This window comes from Poecilia reticulata, chromosome 8 (assembly GCF_904066995.2).
Source record: "Poecilia reticulata chromosome 8, P_reticulata-male-v2, whole genome shotgun sequence".
Classification (NCBI taxonomy): domain Eukaryota; kingdom Metazoa; phylum Chordata; class Actinopteri; order Cyprinodontiformes; family Poeciliidae; genus Poecilia; species Poecilia reticulata.
Window position 1 is genome coordinate 11,301,079 of NC_088837.1, and position 18,780 is coordinate 11,319,858.

General features: G+C 39.4%; 1 protein-coding gene across 19 annotated transcripts in view; it reads right to left on the reverse strand.

Annotated features, from left to right (window-relative positions):
- cacna1aa (calcium channel, voltage-dependent, P/Q type, alpha 1A subunit, a) overlaps positions 1 to 18,780 on the reverse strand; it is an 84,568-nt gene that overhangs the window by 21,975 nt on the left and 43,813 nt on the right. For 13 of the 19 annotated variants that reach the window (XM_081609892.1, XM_081609888.1, XM_008415819.3 and 10 more), the window contains 19 exons: positions 17,158 to 17,323; positions 16,329 to 16,957; positions 15,837 to 16,186; positions 15,598 to 15,730; positions 15,315 to 15,444; positions 14,934 to 14,993; positions 14,743 to 14,849; positions 11,049 to 11,148; positions 10,745 to 10,905; positions 10,452 to 10,592; positions 10,160 to 10,361; positions 9,906 to 10,070; positions 8,963 to 9,073; positions 7,473 to 7,556; positions 3,584 to 3,700; positions 2,538 to 2,603; positions 2,252 to 2,349; positions 1,984 to 2,134; positions 1,314 to 1,441 (listed from right to left, as the gene is read on the reverse strand). In XM_081609892.1, coding sequence (XP_081466018.1) covers positions 1,314 to 1,441; positions 1,984 to 2,134; positions 2,252 to 2,349; positions 2,538 to 2,603; positions 3,584 to 3,700; positions 7,473 to 7,556; positions 8,963 to 9,073; positions 9,906 to 10,070; positions 10,160 to 10,361; positions 10,452 to 10,592; positions 10,745 to 10,905; positions 11,049 to 11,148; positions 14,743 to 14,849; positions 14,934 to 14,993; positions 15,315 to 15,444; positions 15,598 to 15,730; positions 15,837 to 16,186; positions 16,329 to 16,957; positions 17,158 to 17,323 — 3,099 coding nt within the window. The remainder of the gene's footprint in view (positions 1 to 1,313; positions 1,442 to 1,983; positions 2,135 to 2,251; positions 2,350 to 2,537; positions 2,604 to 3,583; positions 3,701 to 7,472; positions 7,557 to 8,962; positions 9,074 to 9,905; positions 10,071 to 10,159; positions 10,362 to 10,451; positions 10,593 to 10,744; positions 10,906 to 11,048; positions 11,149 to 14,742; positions 14,850 to 14,933; positions 14,994 to 15,314; positions 15,445 to 15,597; positions 15,731 to 15,836; positions 16,187 to 16,328; positions 16,958 to 17,157; positions 17,324 to 18,780) is intronic. The other 6 variants (XM_008415832.3, XM_008415833.3, XM_081609891.1 and 3 more) reach the window with 1 other exon arrangement.

Sequence of the window (18,780 nt, forward strand, 5' to 3'; positions counted from 1 at the left end):
AAGAAACAGCACAGAGACTAGGAAAGTATGCGCTTGATAATTGCTTAATAGCTGCTTTTGATGTGAGGAGTCCCTCCCTCTTAAATACATGTTTAGTGTTAGCTATTTGTTGTTGCTTCCTGGAATGCGTCTCTACATGTTTGCAGAAAAAGCAAGTCTTTTCAATTGTTGGCTAGTTATTCACTGAACAAATGTATCCATTCGTAAGTGTTTTAATAAAACTGACTATATAAGAGATCTCAAGGCTACTCAAACATTTTTGGTTTTGGCTCCTCAAGTCTTTTTTTACTTCTTAACGGTTAAACACTTTGCAGGACAGCATAAGGGAACACACAAAATCTGGAATACAGATACCTTGAAACTTAGCATGTCACAGCAGATGTTTACTTTAAAGGGAAGGTTGGTGTGGAGGAGAGACACTGCCACGTTAAGTTTTTGCCAGTATGCCGTTTCCAGTAGAGGGAGAAGATTTAGAAACGGGTAAAATATATATCTTGGGAAGGAGGAGGGCAGGAGAGGAGAAATTAAGGGATGATCTGTGTGATGGAGATAACCAGGGGTCCCATGTGGTTATACACACATAGGCAACTATTTGGCAAGAGCTTCACTTTGTTGTGACAAGCTGAGCACTTGGATCTTAAAGCTGCAGTAGGGAATTTATTTATATATTACATATTGGTTAAAACTGTCACTATGTCCTAACAGTAGAATATGAGGCAGATAATCTATGAAAAACATCCAACTCTTCTGGTTTCTCTCAGTGGTCCTAGTGCAGTTTGCAGAAACACACTTCTTCCAGTCAGAAACAACCAATCTGACCCAGTAGGAATGTCTTAGTATTGTCAGTCATGCTCGTGTATGTGCTGCTTACACCCTTTAGCTCAAGATTAGCAGTGTGCTGCAGCTGCCCTGATGGCGACGAAACCACCTAATGTTACAGGAAAACTAACAATTTGTCAAGCTATCAGCTGTGGTGCAACAGAGAGCAACTGGGGGCAGACAGGGTGCTTGTTCAAGATGTTTGAGATCAAGTCCACATTTTTCTCAGAACTCCCTACTGCAGCTTTAACAGCTTAATTCCCTATAAAGACATTTGCGAATCAGAATTTTTTTTTTTACCAGAGAGAAAAAAACAGTCACAGAGTTACTCTGCGGTGACCACAAACCCTGGAGAGAGTCCCTTGTGTGAGCAAACTGGTTAGAACATAAAGGTAGCAATTTAACAGATCTGAATGTTTTATGGTAAGTTGATGTGTGCGATTCTATAAGCCTTGTGTTTCACTGAAGCTGGGTGTTGGCATGTTAGCACTCACCAGGCAGCAGGATCATACTCGGCCCATATCCTTACATACTCATCAAGGTGGTGAGGTCCCAGAATAGATGAATCTCTTGTCAGGTACTCAAAGTTGTCCATGATGACGGCTACAAACAGATTCAGCATCTACACGTGTATGCATATGAACGCACACGTGGAAGAAAGAAAAGTTAACCATTCAATTTGACAAGAGGTATCTTATAATCAGTCAAATAAGTTCTGCAGCTGGACTACCAACCTAAATATGTTTTTTCATGCTTTTCCCCTCTGATTCAATACTTTGTTGAACTGTATTTTGTAGCAATAAGCTGCAAAACCTTTAAGGATTCTCTCTGTCACCCTTGCACATCTAAAAATTTACCTTTCTGCCTATTCGTTTTTGGCAAAATAGCTTAAGTACAGCCAGACTGAGAAATTATCGACCCAACTAAAGAAAAGAGTAACCACAGCACGATCCTGCCACCACCATGGGTTTAAAGACGGAGTTGCATTTCTCTACCAAACATAGCAGTATATTCTCTTCTAAAACTTGTCGTGTCATGTACATACATCATTCAGTAAATTAGTACATGTTTGTGGTTGTAAAGAGATGTGAATGATTCTGTAAAACATCGTGCTTTTCCTCTACTGGTAGGATGTGACTGTTAAACCTCACAGTGTGTGCTCACCAAGAACGAACAGAAGAAGATGAAGGAGACAAAGTAGAGGTAGGACATCTGGCTTCCACACTCTGGCCCTGTGTTTCCTGAATTGATGTCGCACTCCTTACCCCCCAGACAAGCCAGCATGATCTCATGCCACGCCTCTCCCGTCGCGCTCCTTCAAATGCACAAAAACGAGATCTTTAGCAAAGCGGGAGCATCTACACAAAGCGCAAGCATTACGATCAGGGCATCCACTTCTTTCTGTGGATCCCAAACACGTGCAAATAATCACCTAAACAGAAGCATCAAAGCCTGAACAAAGGTCCTGAAGTTGTTGTGTTGGTTGATGGCACTCTCTCCATCTTCTTCAATAGCAATATTCCCAAATAGCTGCCAAACAAAGTCGTATTATTAAAATTAAAAAAACACATGATGTTGAGACTATGACTGTTATGCTATTCCCCTTTGGAGAATAGCATCAAATCTCATTGCCTCACGCTATAAATTCACACAAGTAAAATATATTAAATGCATCTTCAAAGCGCTGTAGGAAAAGTAAGGTGAAGGGTGTCACCCACCTGCATCCCGATTATGGCGTAGATGAAAAACAGCATGGCAATGAGAAGGCAGACGTAAGGGAGTGCCTAAGGAGGAACATACATGACAAGAATTTATAACATGTAAAACATGCAGACTACCATCGCTTATAGAATACTGAAACATTGGGAATCTCTTAATATGAAATAATAAGTTAAAACTAAATGAAGATTTTCACCAGTGTGAAGATTTGAGCATTTAAAGACAGAAATCACAGCAGATGTGCGTACTTTACCCTTGTTAGAAATCAAGAAGAAATTCCATCTTATGCATAATTAATGATTTGTGATTTTCAAACATCATTAACCTTCGGATAAATCATTTTTCTTTCCTTTCCATGAAGCTAAATTCAGATAATCATTTATTTCCTGCTTCCCATCCACAGTGTGGATGTGATACATATGCAGAAGTTTCAACGACAGTCTTGTGGCAAGATAACAGCGAACAACTCGTTTACAGTATGAGTATCGACACATTTTCTACCTGCTAATTATTTAATTTCATTGAAAATTTAAAACTGAAAAAAACTATTTTGAATACCTGCCCCAGGTTTTCTTTTTTCACGTTTTAGATATCCTTAAAATACATTTGCAAAGCTATGATTAATTTATCTCGTTCTAACGTCTAGGAGATATTCTGCATCACAATTCTGCTACAATTAACAGGACAAATTTAATAGGTGTCTTGAACTGACACCTAAAAATGCTCTAATTTGTCTTGAGAAGAATTATCTTTAATAAATCTACAATGTTAAGTGGGCACATGAAAAATAGCATTCACACATGTTTATGTAAGTATGAATTTGGGGGCATCTTATTTAAGATGGGGGATTCATCGGTAGAAAGGATTCAAAACACCAAATAATGCAAAATAATTTTTTTCTTTAAATCAGTGACTATTAAAAAAATATGCTTGCCATAGAACATTTTAATGCTAAGTCTATAGCTTTTAAAAGCTATGTTTTATATATGACGATGTTTACGTTCTCAAAAATAAACGTAGAGTCTTAGGGTAATTTGAAGCAAACCTTGAACGACTGAACAAAGGTCCAGAGCAGGATGCGAATGGTTTCTCCCTGCCTCAGCAGCTTGATGAGACGAGCTGCTCTGAACAGCCTTAGGAAACTTAAGTTGATGAAATTATCCTACAGTAGAGCCACAGCATGACCAGAGATAAAGACAGACGGGGAGGTTGAAGATAGGAAGCGACAAGGAGAGGGAAGTCAAAGAGGAGCACAAAAGAGGGACAGAAAAGAGGAAGTGGGGTGAGAATAAAATGAAACAGTGGTTAGTTCTGCAGCAAGTTGTGCCATATCTAAAATAACGAGAAACATAAAACAGGGGAGGGGGGGGGGGGGGGGAACAAAACTCAAATTAATGCAGATTTGAAGTCAATAGAAATGAAATAATAAAGAGTCATACAAGTCAAAGCAAACCAAACTCAAGTCAGCAAGGCTCCAACAAGCTCTTCATATCCAGTAGATCGGGCAAACAAAACAATGCAACACACCAGGGGAAAAAAAAAAAAACAAACAAACAAAAAAAAAAACATTCAAATCTAACTAGCTTCATCCAATTAGGGATATGTTATTAGTAGTTGTGGCAGAGAAGGTGAACAGTTTGAGTGCAGGACTGTCAGGACATTTTCTTTCAAAGACAACCAAATGCACTAATTCTCTCAAGGCAAAAATGCAAATTGTAAAGCATGACGAGCACGCAGCATGCAGAAGGAAACAAAGCAGATTTTACAGCAGCTCATGCACAGGCTGACGAAGTCAAATAGACATTGTACTGATGTCACGATCAAAAAAGAGCAACAGAACCACAACTTTCGAAAATCATTTCTTAAGTTTTCACTTTTGCACAAAAAAAAAGAGTTACATTGGATTTTGTTGCTTTTATTTGATTTTCTTGATTATATAACATCTTACAGAATGTGTCCTTCCGCTGTTTATCAGATAACAGAACAAAAGACCGCTGTTTGAAACTGAAAAGGACCTGGCAGCAGCACATGCAGGTTACTGTACGGCATTTAGTGCATCGCTCTGCGAGTGTGTATGCGTGTGTTTGCGTGTGTGTGTTGTAAAAATAAAGAGCTGCTGCCAAAGGCATGCAAGGGTCATCATGCATTACTTATTCTCTCTGCCAGGAGCAAACCTTTGGAGTCACTGTCTTGGCAGAAAAAAACAAAAAATAAAAAAAATCTACCAGTCACTTTCAAATGTGTGGGTGAATATGTGAATACTGTAAGCTCACATATTTGAATGTAGCAGTCTGTAGCAGTTTATAGTGTCTTAATCCTTTACAAACTCTGCTCAAGTTCTCAGTAAAGGATATACAGAGAGTGTTGTGGGTGAGTCAATCACAAGCATGCACAGGTCACAAACATACCACAGGCTGGGATGCCGATAAAACACATGCGGCAAAATAAGATCTCCAAAAAAATTACAAACCATCTACATGTGGATGTTGCAGACATATGGTTTATAGCAGCACATTTTTGGGGATTTTTGGTTGATTCCAAGAACAACCAGACAGATTGACCAAGCCGGTTGTCATGGGTGGAACACAGAGGATTCATAGTGCATTTTGATTGGGCGAAATCACAGGAACAAGTCGAAGGGGAGAGAAAGGGGAACAGGGCAAAGTAGATTACAGAAGGTCGTCGTAAAGTGTGTAGACGATTTAAAGAAAGCATGTGAAAAGATAAAAAAAAAAACAAGACAAAAAATCAATGGTCATAACATCAAAAAAATCAGCACAATAGCAGGTGTCAGATTACAGATTTTACACAAGTTTATAAAACTGATAAATTAAAGCAACAACAACAAAACAATAACAAAATTTAAAAAAAGATTTTTATTGTATGGATTCCTTCCAGCTAGCCATAAATTATTCACAGGCATTTGTTGCTTTGGGTTTCAAGGTACATCACCTCAAATTAGAAAAAAAAAAAAAAAGTTTTAAAACTATTTAAAAAAAACAAGACCCGCATGGTTAAAATTAATCTTAATCGAAGTAATTTTCTTAGCGCTTCTTAGCTAAATTTAAAATTTGACCAAATACTTTGAATTAAAAACTGAATAAATTTCTACAAAATGCAATGTGTAAAAATTTATAATATGTATAAAAATCTGAAACAGCAATACACTGATAATAAACAGTGACTTCCAAAACATTCTCGCAAAATTAACATTAATTTAGATGTGCAACATAATTAGCTTTTTAAAATAAATGCATCAATAGTTTTCTTCCTTTTTTTTACATTTACATCGTTATTCATACCCATGCCTGCTGTATGACAACATCAAGAGCAGCATATCACAAAAAATAATAAATAAAAAAATTATAAATAAATAAACCTTTGCTGCTCAACAACCGCGATTTCAACCTTCAGAGTGTCTCAGAGCGTTGATACTTCTCGCTCCAACAGACAGAAGTTTCCAACCATCATAACGCTTTGACGTCTCAATCTAACCATGACTGTAACACCAGTTTTTCCAAATTGCTTAAAATCACAACTACCTGCACATCTGTTTCATAATTTTTTTTCTACATGTTTCACCCTGCAATTATAAGTGCAAAGGTGGAATTTAACTGTTGCGTTATCCTCATCTCAATGTGTACGAGCCTGGACTAATTTCATTCTGCACTCCTTAAATCTTTGATCTCACTTTGTTTGCAGATTTTAGCGCAGAAACAACATTATGTTTAATCCAAAAACAACTTACAAAATAGGCTATTAGCAATGAAATATGATTTACACTATACAGCCAAAAGTATTTGCTCTTCCCTTCAAATCAGGTTTTCCGTTCACTTGCATGACCATAGATGCATAAAATCAAGCACATCTTCTATAAACACTTGTGAAAGAATGTGCCTGTCTCAGGTATTCTGTAAATTGTTACAATGAAAGGATGCCACCTGTGCAATAAGCCCAGGATTAAAGCTAATAAATATTCCACAGTTAACTTTTAATGGCACTTTTACAAAAAGGAAGACTAGCACATATCTGTCTGCATTGTGTCAAAGGTAAAGTTTGGTGCTGTTTTCCAAGAGTTGGGTTCACCTTCTTAGTTCTAGGAAAATAAATCTGTACTACTTCAGGAAACTAAGACATTTTGGGCAATTTAACGCTCCCAACTTTGTAGGAGCAGTTTGGGGATGGCCCCTTTCTGTTGCACAAAGTAAGTGCCACAAAGACATGGTTGGGCGAGTTTGGTGCGAAAGAACATGAACGTCCTGCTGACATCTACCCGACCAAACAAGCTTGTGATGTTTTCAATGTCTGACATAATAAATGGCACTCTAGGAAGTGTCCTCTCTACTATTAAGTCTATAAGAACGTCCCCGAAGTTTCCACGTGTGTGAAAGAACATGAGTGAATACTTTTGGTTATATAGTGTTTGTAAAAAGAAATAGAAAACTGACTTTTATTAAAATAATAGTCTTAGCTGTCTCTTTGCCAACACTAAGAGTGAGATCATTAATAGAACTTTGATGCGCTGACTGCAGTGATTGTCAGACTGAAACAAGCAAATAACACGACTGGCTGCTTGGACAAGCTGTTAACTGGGTCTACATAGAGCATCAGCATGCTCCCTGCCTTGCTGACGGTGGCTCGGAGTTGGCTGGCTGGATCCCCATCTCACCAACTGGGACAATTATATAAGACTTTCAAGAGACGGTCACGCATGACTGAGCAATGCCAGACTCAACGATGATATCTAACTCACGCTCTTCCCTTATTCTCTTGGCTAGTATAAGTTTTTGAGAGACAGTCGCAGATTTAAAACTTCATTGACACATGCTGCAGCCCACCTAACGTATACTACACTCCCAGAGGCGTTTTCAAATTTAATACTGGCCTTTTAGAAGAAACGACTTCAGAGCACAAATGGCAAAATTGCTACTTACCCCAAGCTCTGTGACCAGGATGTCTGTAATGCTGCCCAGAACTGTCACACAGTCAAAAATATTCCAGGCGTCTTTGAAATAGTTCTGAACAAATCAAAGAAGAGAGGGAGCGCAAGGGAGGAGAAAGACAGGGTCATAAAACGTCAGAGGGATATTGCAGAAAATGATGTGAAGAAATTTATCAAGGTGGAATAAAACGCAGAAAAAAAACATGAATTTGGAAAGGAAGGCAAGTATGAATAAAGGAAATAAATTAAAATAGAGAAAAGGGTTGTTTAAATAATTCGAGATGAAGAGTAAGTAGAACAGAAAAAGCAGCAGAGAGAGAGAGAGAAGCAGAATGGCGAAAAAAAAAGAAGACATGTCAGACTCAGAGAAGAACGGATAAAAATTAGATTGGACAAATGGACCATCTACTGGATGGATGCCATGTAGTCAGGTTAAGGACAAATTCTGCTGCAACAACCATCAAACGTCATAACATTACATACAGAGCATACATGACTTAAAAATACATAGTTAAAATCAAAGTCTGAAAAAATATCTGGTTTTAATGTGTATGAAAGGAATCACAGAGCGTTGGTCAAGACAAACAGTTGATACTCTGAGCACTCCTTTTTTCTAGCGGTTGCCTGCAGCCAAACTGTGCATTAGACTTAGTGGCAGCTATCAAAATAAACCACCTTGACACACACCTACAAACACACACATGTGCTGATAAAGGACATGTCTGAGGAGTGGCATTATTTAGGCTTAAGATGCCCATGTTGACTGTGTTCTGGCCTTCTCACTAAGATTCAAATCCTCTTCTGGTCTAATCACCACCCTCAGAGTAATCTTTGCTTCTATTTTCGTCACCAATATGTCATTCGCTCGATTTCGGCTAATTACTGTTCCCACACTGTCCTTTATCTCCGCCGACCATTTGGCTTCAAAATACATCTTGCTCTTTCCTTGCCTTTTTGTTCCACAGTTTCAGCGAATGCACAATTCACCCTTTGATTTTTGTTAGTTTTATCTATACAGCCGTGTACGAAAAAGTAAAGCACAACTTTAACTCAGTTGTCTCCACAAAAATGAAAACAATAATGCGGAACAATCAATATGTTTGTTTCTACTTCGGGAATCTTTGTTCGGGAATCAGTTTAGCTCCATTTCCACTGTTTCTACAACAAATCTGAATTAATTTTATCAGCTTTAGTCAATTAGTCCACTGTAACTTTCAATCTAATCGATTTTAAATTGCCCAGCTAAAGTAAAGGTTTAGGCTTGTAACCTGTTCCCATTGGGATGTTAATGCATTTTCAACATGTGCTAATAAATACAAGTGGTATTATGTTTGTACTTTTGTACTTTTACAATGTATTTACATCCATATGAAGACAATGTTAACATTAATAACTGAGTTATCCTCCAGGAACTCCACAAAAATACATGAGGGCAGTGTATTGTTACAAAACAATAGCCCACACACACATATATACACTCACCAGAGCCCCAAAGGCAATGATCTTAAGGACACACTCCAAGGAGAAGAGGGAAGTAAACACTATGTTGAGGTTGGCTAAAACTGCTTCGTAGGTGACAGAAGCTCCATCATACTAAACACAAAGACACGCAATACACTCAATTAGGAATAAATTAAATGCAAGAAACAAACATCAGAATCAGTCTGACCTATTCTGTATTGACTAAATGTTTTACATTAAATATTTAAATTTTACACCTTGGCAAAACTTCTTACGGTTACTAGAAGGGGCATAAAACATCTGTGGGACGTTTTATGCCCCTTAGATAGATAAAATATCTATCTTTATTTTATCTATCTAAGATAAAGATAGATAAAGATATACATCTTTATCTTAAAGATAAAGTCTATCTTAAAGTCTATGTTAGTGATTCTTAAACTAATAATAATAATAATAACACCAAGTTCTTCTTCTTTTTGCACGAATTGCACAAAACAATACATTATTTCCAGTGGGCCAAGAGAAGCCCAGAGGGGATCTGCGCATCTGATTGGCAGGCCTAGCAGAAACATGCAGATACAAAGGTTCCAGCTGGTAACAGAAACGTACACTTTTCACAAATATCATCTCAATAAATCCATGAAATTCCCATCTTAGAAATTCTCCTTCAGTGTAAATGTTGATATCATGCTTAAAAGTATAAGTACATAGAAATACATTGTGATTAGCTTGTATTGTTCAAAGTAGGTAACATGGCCAAGATGTTTCCAAAACTGAAACTGAAACATGGCTAAACTAGGATTGATGTTACTCCTAGATCCATGGTCTGCATAGCAGACAACAGAAAAGCCAAAATCTGCTTTAAAAAGCAAAGGCAGCCCAAGTGCTGTTAGTGGTACTTGAAACACTGATAACAACTATGGGGCTATGTCACTGCGTGTATGTTTAGCTCATTGTGGCTTACCTTCATCATTAGCACCACGGTGTTGAGCGCGATCATAGCCATGATGGTATATTCAAATGGCGGTGACACCACAAACTCCCACATTTTGTACTGGAAGCTCAATTTATTCTGAGGCATGTGGCGTGTCAGAGGCCTGGCGTTGATGGCAAAATCTATACACGCTCTCTGTCCGAGATGAGAGAAAAATTCTCTGAACTCACAGTAAGAATTCAATTATCATGATGCTAATTTGCGGTACGGTGTTAGCTTCTTACCTCATTCTTTTCCAGACTGTATTCCTCCATCATTTTATCTCCTTGTTCTTGGAAGGTGATGATAATGAGAGCAACGAAAATGTTGACGAAGAAGAAGGGGAAGACCACGAAGTACACCACGTAAAAGATGGACATCTCCATCCGATACCCTGGGCTCGGGCCCTGATTCTCATAGGTCGCATCCACTGAATGTTTCAGCACCCTTTGGGGAGGGGTGTGGGGAAACAGGTTGTCAAATTAAAGAAAAAAACTTTAATTCTCTACTCAATTATACATCAGTATAAGAGCTTACTGCGGCCACCCCTCTCCAGTGGAAACAGTGAAGAGGGTGAGAAGGGCCCAAGCCACATTGTCATAGTGGAAATCGTATTTCTTCCACTCCCGCTTCTGCGCCCTCACTTCGTTATCACGTTCATACACCAGATATTCGCCTCTGAAAGACACATATTGCATCCTCAGCACGGCAAAAGAACATTACTTAGGCTTGTTCTCATTTGCATACGTCTTTGAACTTCGGTGCATGTCCTGAAGACATCGGAAAGAAACAAAATGACTTCACAGACAAAAGCTCTGGTACTTTCTGACCTGCAGTCGCGCTCAAACTCTTTGGACTCATCAGTGCAGTAAAAGAAACGTCCCTTGAAGAGCTGCACAGCTACCACAGCAAAGATGAACATGAAGAGTAGGTAGACAATCAGGATGTTCAAGACGTTCTTCAGTGAGTTCACCACACAGTCAAACACAGCCTGATCACGGAAAAACAGAAAGAAGAAGGGATGCCGTTTACATTTGTCAAAACGCATAAATATATAACTTGTATTTTTTCTCTTGCCAAATAGAACAGTTATGATGCACCCGTTTTTGAGTTTGATGAGTAAGGTGGACACACCTTGAGCTTTGGAAGCCGTTTAATGGTCTTCAGAGGACGCAACACTCGCAGAACCCTCAACGATTTGATAGTGCTGATGTCTTTTCCTTTACTGCTACCCCTACATATGGACACGTAGACAAGCACAAACATAAATTAAACAGTTTAAGAACAACACAACAGCCTTAGTCTTCTGCATACCAAAATGGCCGTGTGCAGCCATTTTTTTTTGTTCGGCACTGGTTCGAGTTAGCTCGCAATGAGTAACTGCGTCAGGGTTAAATACATAGCAACACATGCAGCATTGCTATAATATTATTATACTACATCCTTACTTCTAAGTGTGGCTTTGGCATTGTAGCTACATGCTAGAGTTAGGTGTCTGTTCAAAACTATAGTACATGCTATCAATCCTGTCTTAATACTGTTGTTTTACTCTACTTGCTAAACACTTTGCAATGTATTTCAATGCTTTACACATGTGGCTATAGCCTTGGCTTGCGCATGCCCAGCCAATGGTAAAATCTATTCATGCTGCATTGAAACCTTGCTTCCATGCTGAAAGATTTTCTTTTTCTTTTCAGCAGCAGCCAGAGTGATGGAGAAGAGTATATTTTGGATAATTATTTCTGGGGAGAGTTTTGTGCGGTGTGGACTTTGCTAGACATAAATAAGTCTTCAGAAAGTGTCACTCTGCCATAGAAGATATATATGTATAAAGGATTTAAAATATCAGATACACATCTCTCCCAAATATTCTGAGCATTCCTAGTAAGGATTTGAACAGATTAGCTGCCTTTTGATGTTCAAACAACTTAAGACTATTATATTCAAGGGCTCTCAGCCTTGGTCTTCATGAGTACCAAGACAAACCTTGGCGAAAACCTAAAACTAAATCCAAGTAATGCTCTTCTACTTACACAATATCAAATTTAAGAACTACAAATAAGTAACAATATGATATGTTACATGAATTAGATCACAACAGTTGCAATAGTGAGCTGATTATGAGCTGGGAAACTTTACAGTAGTTTAAAAAGCTCTTTTAGCTCTTGCCAAAGATGTTTTTTTTTGGTTTTTTTCACCACACTTGACAATTAGGGTGAAAAGACGAAGTTTAAAGGTTACCAAAGCGATAGCAGCTGTTTACACAACTGCCAACTTCTTCCAGCTGTCAGGCCAGATGGCAGTCTGCTGGTAGTTATATACAAATTTCTGACTTGGTGTGCAAGACTGCACAAGTGTGCATGCTGCGCTGAGCTTTTTAGTGAAGCACTCAGTTTCTTCACAATGAATTTAGATTTTTTTTTTTTACAACATTCTCACCCTTTTAATAATAATAAAAAAATGGCAATAAATGCAAATTGCAGACATTTGTTGGGTGTCTGTCTGTCTTTTCCTCACTGATTCTGTCTTGCGTTAAACCTTCCATGAGCGCCTATTGTCGCGTTTCAGCACTGTGATCCAGCTGACACATGATGCAGGTTAAAATGAGGTTTATATGTGCTTGGAGCAGAGTTATTTCATGGTGAAAGGTACACATTTCAGCGGTGATGACGGATGAATGAGTAGAAGAACTGAGTGTGATGTGAAGAACAGATGCCGAGAGTGCAGAATGAAATGAAGAGGAGAAAGACTGAGCAAGACAGAGAACTTTACCCGCCGCCGCTGTTGGTGATCCGAAGGAAGAGATGAGTGAGAAGTGAAAGACAGTAAGAATAAGGGGAAGAGACGACAAAAAGACAAAGGGCGGGAGAGAGACACCGGATGGGACATAGAGAAAGGAGGTAATACATCCATATGAGAGACAGAGTTAGAAAAAAATACGAGGACATAAGGATTGCTCTTCATTCGGTAAGCTTTCAAAGTAACATACCCCTGCAGCAAAAGCAAACATGCACATAAACACTTCACAAGCATATTTCTAAACAAATGATTAAATATGTTCATTAAAATTTCCTTTAAAGGTCACCACTAAAGTTCAGTAATAAGGCATGCCTGATTAAATGGTTGCTAAAAACCGAAAACAAATTTGAATCCCTATTTATAGACACTTTTTCAACACTTAATATTAACATGTTATGAAATAAAACCAAATGCGTTTCTTTTATATTGGTCTGAGCTCTGACTTCAGTCTCGACAAGAACCTCGGGCTGACATTGGAAATAACCAGGGCAGCCACAATTGCGACAAATGACACTGCAGCTCTCAGACCTGACTGATTGGATTAAAGGAGCGATAAACATCTCAAACAAGACTACCGATCCTTTCTGGAGTGCTGCTCGATTTCCAGAAATCAAATTAAGGTGCTATCTTGATGGGTACAAGTCTGGTCTGACTGGTTCCCATCTACCTAATACTCATTAGAGTTGTAAACCACAATTGCGGTTTAGTCTGATTAATTGGATAATTCACTTCTCAGCTAAAACCCTGTCTGACTGCCCGTACATGAATTCATACATTTACATCGAAAGCAACTTTGAGAGACGAAAAAAATGCAAACAAACAGCTTAAATGATCCAGTTAATGATATGCATTGATCTATTTTGTACACATATAGAAAGACAAATCAATTACACTGAAACACAGAGCAGGACAGGGTGCAGGTAAAAAGGTAACACACATAAAAATGAATCAGAGAGAATGACCCAGGAAAAAAGCCAGTCTTCTAAATGGAGCACCACCACTGAAGCCCCTGTATTGATCATATTTTAGATTTTTTGAACAGTAAAAGCTTTGGAAAAAATAAGGTTTGGTCATGGGACATCCAAATTAATGGCATTTAGCAAATAAAAACTAAAAAGTAGTAGAAAATGTCAGTTGAAATAAATTGAGGGTGTAAATCTGAGTATTAAAAGGGGTAAAAGTATCCCAAAAGAGTAAAGTAATTTAGTACAATAACTCTAGAATGACTGAACAGTTAATTGATATGTTGCTACCATTTGCCACAGCTAAGAGACAACATCAACTAAGACATTTCACAGTGATTGGTTTAGCGCTATACAACTTGAGTGAATGTATGAAATAACACAAATATGTCTAATTCCACTGGCTCTTTGTTTATACCCAGAGTAGCACTTAAACTCAAAGTTAACTCACTTACAAACTATTTTTGCTCCATCCCAGCCATGCAGATTAGGTAGAATTGAAAATACCTGCTTTGTTGAGGAGAAGGGCATGGAAGCCAAGTTCAGCATGACCTGGCCTGGCTTTGCATTGGGCCCACTTTAAGTTTAGAACGCCCTGGGCACTAAAGGGTTACAGGTGCAAAGGGTGGTCCTCCCCTCTCACAGGGTAAAAATCGGGTTGGTTAGGAAGGATGCAGGGGCACTATTTTCTACTAAATGCTTGAGTGTAAAGCAGGTGGAGGAGGTGCTTTGTAGGAAGAGTTGCTTGAAAATAAAAAGGGTTTCAAAAATATAAAATGGACTGGAGAGAGAAAGTGGAAAATAGCCAAATGTTGAGGAAGGACTGGCAACAAATAGGTAAAAAATGGTTAACTAAGGAAAGAGTACAAGATACTGTACATGACTCGATGGTCGGGACAGAAGAAAAAGCAAAACAGAACACCAGGAAGGAATGGAGAGGAAAAAAAAAACATGGAAAGCTAAAGAGGAGTATGAGAGGCTGTACTCCAAGGTACAGTTGAATTTAAGAAATGGGACATGATGAGGTGCAGGAGTAAGGAAAGGAGAGGGAGAGGAGGGAGACTTACGTGAAGGCGAAGGCCACCAGAGCACCACTAACCACTATAAAGTCAAGGATGTTCCACAAGTCCCGAAAATAAGAGCCCTGGTGCAAGACCAAGCCCAGATCCACCATCTAGAAGAGAGACACAATTCACAAGCAGTTTGTATTTGAAACTAATAATTAAAAAACAAATGCTAGTTTGATAATTAGTTTTACCTTTATCAGCATCTCAAATGTAAAAACTCCAGTAAAAACATAGTCGAAATAGCGAAGCACCTGTGGAATGAAAAATAAAGATCTAAGGAAGGAGAATAGTTGTGCCAAGGCAGACAAAAAACCCCCCTGAAATCTATATCCACAAAATCTTTAAGATAAAAGGAACTCAAAAACTTTGCATATATGTATAATATGTATAATAAAAAAACTGACTCATCTGAACTGTCTTCTCTAAAAACTATAATTTAATTACTGGTCAGATGTTTAAATTGCTAGGCCAGAAAACATGTAGAAGGAAAATAAGGGACAAAATGAAATATAAAAAAGAAAGTGACATATCTTCCACAGAATTGGCAGAAAAATGTTTGTTAACTTTCTTACATTGTTTCGAGGCGATTCAGGCCAGACAGGATCTTCAGCAGCCAAAGCGATACTGCTCATAGCAATGACCAACAGGATACACATCTCAAAGTAGCGTAGGGTACAAATGTAGTGGCACGCCCGCCGAAAGCTAGAAGGACACGACATTGGCTACTGTTCAAATGCTATGCATAATGTTTTCTACTTCTGAAACAAAGGACTAAATTTAAGAGTTTAATAAATGCATCATTTGTATCATCCTGTTCATGCAAAGTTTTGATTAAAGCGTGCTTAAAGCTCTTACGGGTTAGTAGTGGATAAGATGAACATGGAGCTATATGGAGGCATGGGTCTGGGGCCTCCTTCACCTCCCTTATCATCATCGTCATCCTTGTCCTCCTTTGCCGGTAGAGGCTCAGTGTTTGCATTTTTATTGACTGAATTATAAGTCGAGAAAAACAAAAAAAGTTTTGGTTGGGATTGGTCTGTAGTTTTTTTTTTTTTTTTCATTTTCAATTAGGCAGTTTTTTTTTTCTGGCCTACCTTGGAGAATAGCGTTAATAGATGGGAAAATTGGCATGTCCACTGCCATGTAGTCAGGGTGAGGCAGCCTGATCACACTGTGCGCCCGATGATGGCCGATGTTTCCGTAGCTGTCCAGTGTGACTAAACTTCCATGAGTGCCACTGTTAGCTAGATGGAGAGCCGATCCGAAGCCAGGGGCTAATGCGTAATTGGCAACTGGGTTAGAACGACTTTGGCCAGGTGGAGAAGAGCCCGAGACCAGCTTGGTGTTCATTAGGTTGTCCATATCTTCACTGTACTGGCTATTCTGCCTGGAGAGGCTCTTTTGGATGGGTCGAGTAGTAGAGAGGTTTGGAACACTGCAATCCCTAGGAAAAAGTCATTGAATAATTAAAAAGGTGGCGGACTGATGAAAATATTACCAAAGCTGAGAAGTAAATAAATAAAGAGGGCATTTGTTTGTGGTCTGAGGACATCAGAGCACAGTGGAAACACTAAAGAGATGCTTACCTCCTTCTGTGCTGGCACATCCTCCTCCCCTCTCCCTCTGACTGATTGCCATGTCGACTTCTTTTTGGCCTCCTCTCACCACCTTCACTGGCTCCCTGATGGTCTCCTCCATCTCCAGCTCCGTTCATCCCCTTACTCTTATGCCTCCCTGATTTTCCACCTCCTCCTCCACCCTCCTCTCCGTCCTCTGCATTCTTTCGATGTGACCTCGTCCTCCTGTGCTCCGACTGCCCTCCCCCTCGACTGCCACTCCGGTTGTGGTGATGGCGCCTGGGTGGCCTCTCTTCTGAGCCTGGACCTGGAATGACTGTCGCGTCCAACCGGACGTGAGACTTGTGGTGATGCTCACCTTTGCGACTCCGCCTGCTCTCAGTGGACTCCCCTCGGTCCAGGAGAGCCCTGGGTTGGCCCGAACCGCCCCCGCCTCCCACTCCTACTTGACCGTGTTGGTCTTGCAGCTGCGTTTGTTTGTGGAGCTCGTCGGAGGAATGGTGCTGGGTAATACAGAGGTCCGAATTGTTGGCAGTGGTCTTGTTGGTGTTGTTGTTTCGGTTCTCACGGGGATCGACGACTAACGGTCGATCCAGGTGAGTTTTCATGTCGGGGCGGACATGACGGGCGAAGTTGACCTACAAGAAGATATGAGGATACAAATAGAAAAAAACAGATGATGGAAAGGAATGAACACAGGGAGCAAAGAAGAGTTAAAGAACAAGACATTTCATTTTCTAATCAGATTTGAAGTGCAAATTGTATATAAAAAAATGCCAGCCAGCTTGTGTACACTGATAGCACAAGTCTAAGGGCTAGTTTACGCCTGGTCCTTTACATTGTTGTGTTCTTCCCTCCCTGTCCTTGCCTTCCAGCGATCATCCGGGTCCAGCTCGTTATAGAGGGCCTCACGACTGGATGCCAGCGTCTGCTTCCTCAGCTCTTTGGTTCGCTGTTCCCACACTGATTTATTGATACCCTTGTGGTTCTTCTGCTGTTCCTTGCTGCAGGTAAACAAAGGAGGAGAAGAGAGCGTTGTTAGCATCGAGAGCCTTTGCTAGGCTGCGCTTTGTGAAAACATAACACTTAAATATATGAAGATGATGACATGAAAATCAACACCAAAAATGTAGGTACGTAAAGTAGCAAGGGCGTAAAGACACAGTGGGGCCCACAGACATTTACGGGATGTTTTGGTTAGGTCTATGAAAACAGGGCAGGTTCCAACAAAAAGTAGCTACTGCCGTCTACACAGGTTGCCAAAGTGAAGGCCAGTTTGGCCTTACTTACTGAACCATGTGTGGACACAAGTGGAGGATAAATCTGAGGCAAGGTCTGAAATTATTGTCCACAATTGACACAATCTGCTTACACGCAATTTGTAAAAATAAATAAATAAATAAATAAAATACAAAAATGTTGCGTAGTTGTCAGTAGTCAGTATTACCCTCGTTGTAGAAAACTGTCTGGAGAGCTACAGTTTTGAAAAAGATAAATAAGTTTGGCACTGACACACTAGCTAACATCTAGCGATAGCAGACCCAAGACCAAAGTAGCTGCCATATCTCATAGCTGTTTCTTCGAAGGCTACGTGATGAATCTTGATAAATCATTCATTTTCACATGAAATTTTCATGAAAAAGAAATACTAATTTAATATACTGCATTTTAAATATAAATTATTTTTACACCACATATTATCAGTGCTGCTGCACGGTGGGGCAGTAACAAAGTTCTAGGTTCGAATCCTGGTGTGGGATCTTGCTGCACAGAGTTTGCATATTCTCCCGATGCATGCTGGTTCTCTCAGGGTACTCTGGTTTGTGCTAGCTAGGCTATTACCAGGTGCTGCCGCTCTATCAGCAAACTCTGGAAAAAGCTTTTCACCAGCAGAAGATTCCAAGTGCTTTTTACCAAAACAAATACATACAAAACGGAAAATGCACTGAACACATTTCCCATTGATACCACAAGGGCAAAAACATATATCTGTGCATCCCAGCCATAAGAACATTGCCGTAATGTATCTTCAGCACTGCAGGTGACATTGTTAACCACCTGCGCAGAAGAGACCTTTTTTTATTTTTATTTTTGTTAAATTTTGTGTTTGTTGTTTCATACTTAGATGAGTCTGTAAGACAGATAAATGGTGGAAACACCCACAAACATGATTTGACTGTTTTCTCCCCATCATGATGGTTATTATTTAAATAAATGCATTTTATGAACATAGTATGCTGTCATTCTGCTCTTCTGTTATAAGTTTGAGTAAATAAATCACCGCCGCACTTGGAGGCACTCTCTGGGAAGAATAAAAGCCTTGCTTGCCACTGGAAAGAGCTTGTGCGCATCCTTATAAACTACATGAAAATTTTTTTTCGTGGCCTGCATCTTTTGGCTTAAACAAAGCATTGTTATTAACTAAGATGTCACTCATTGTCTTAAACAAACAACCGGTGGG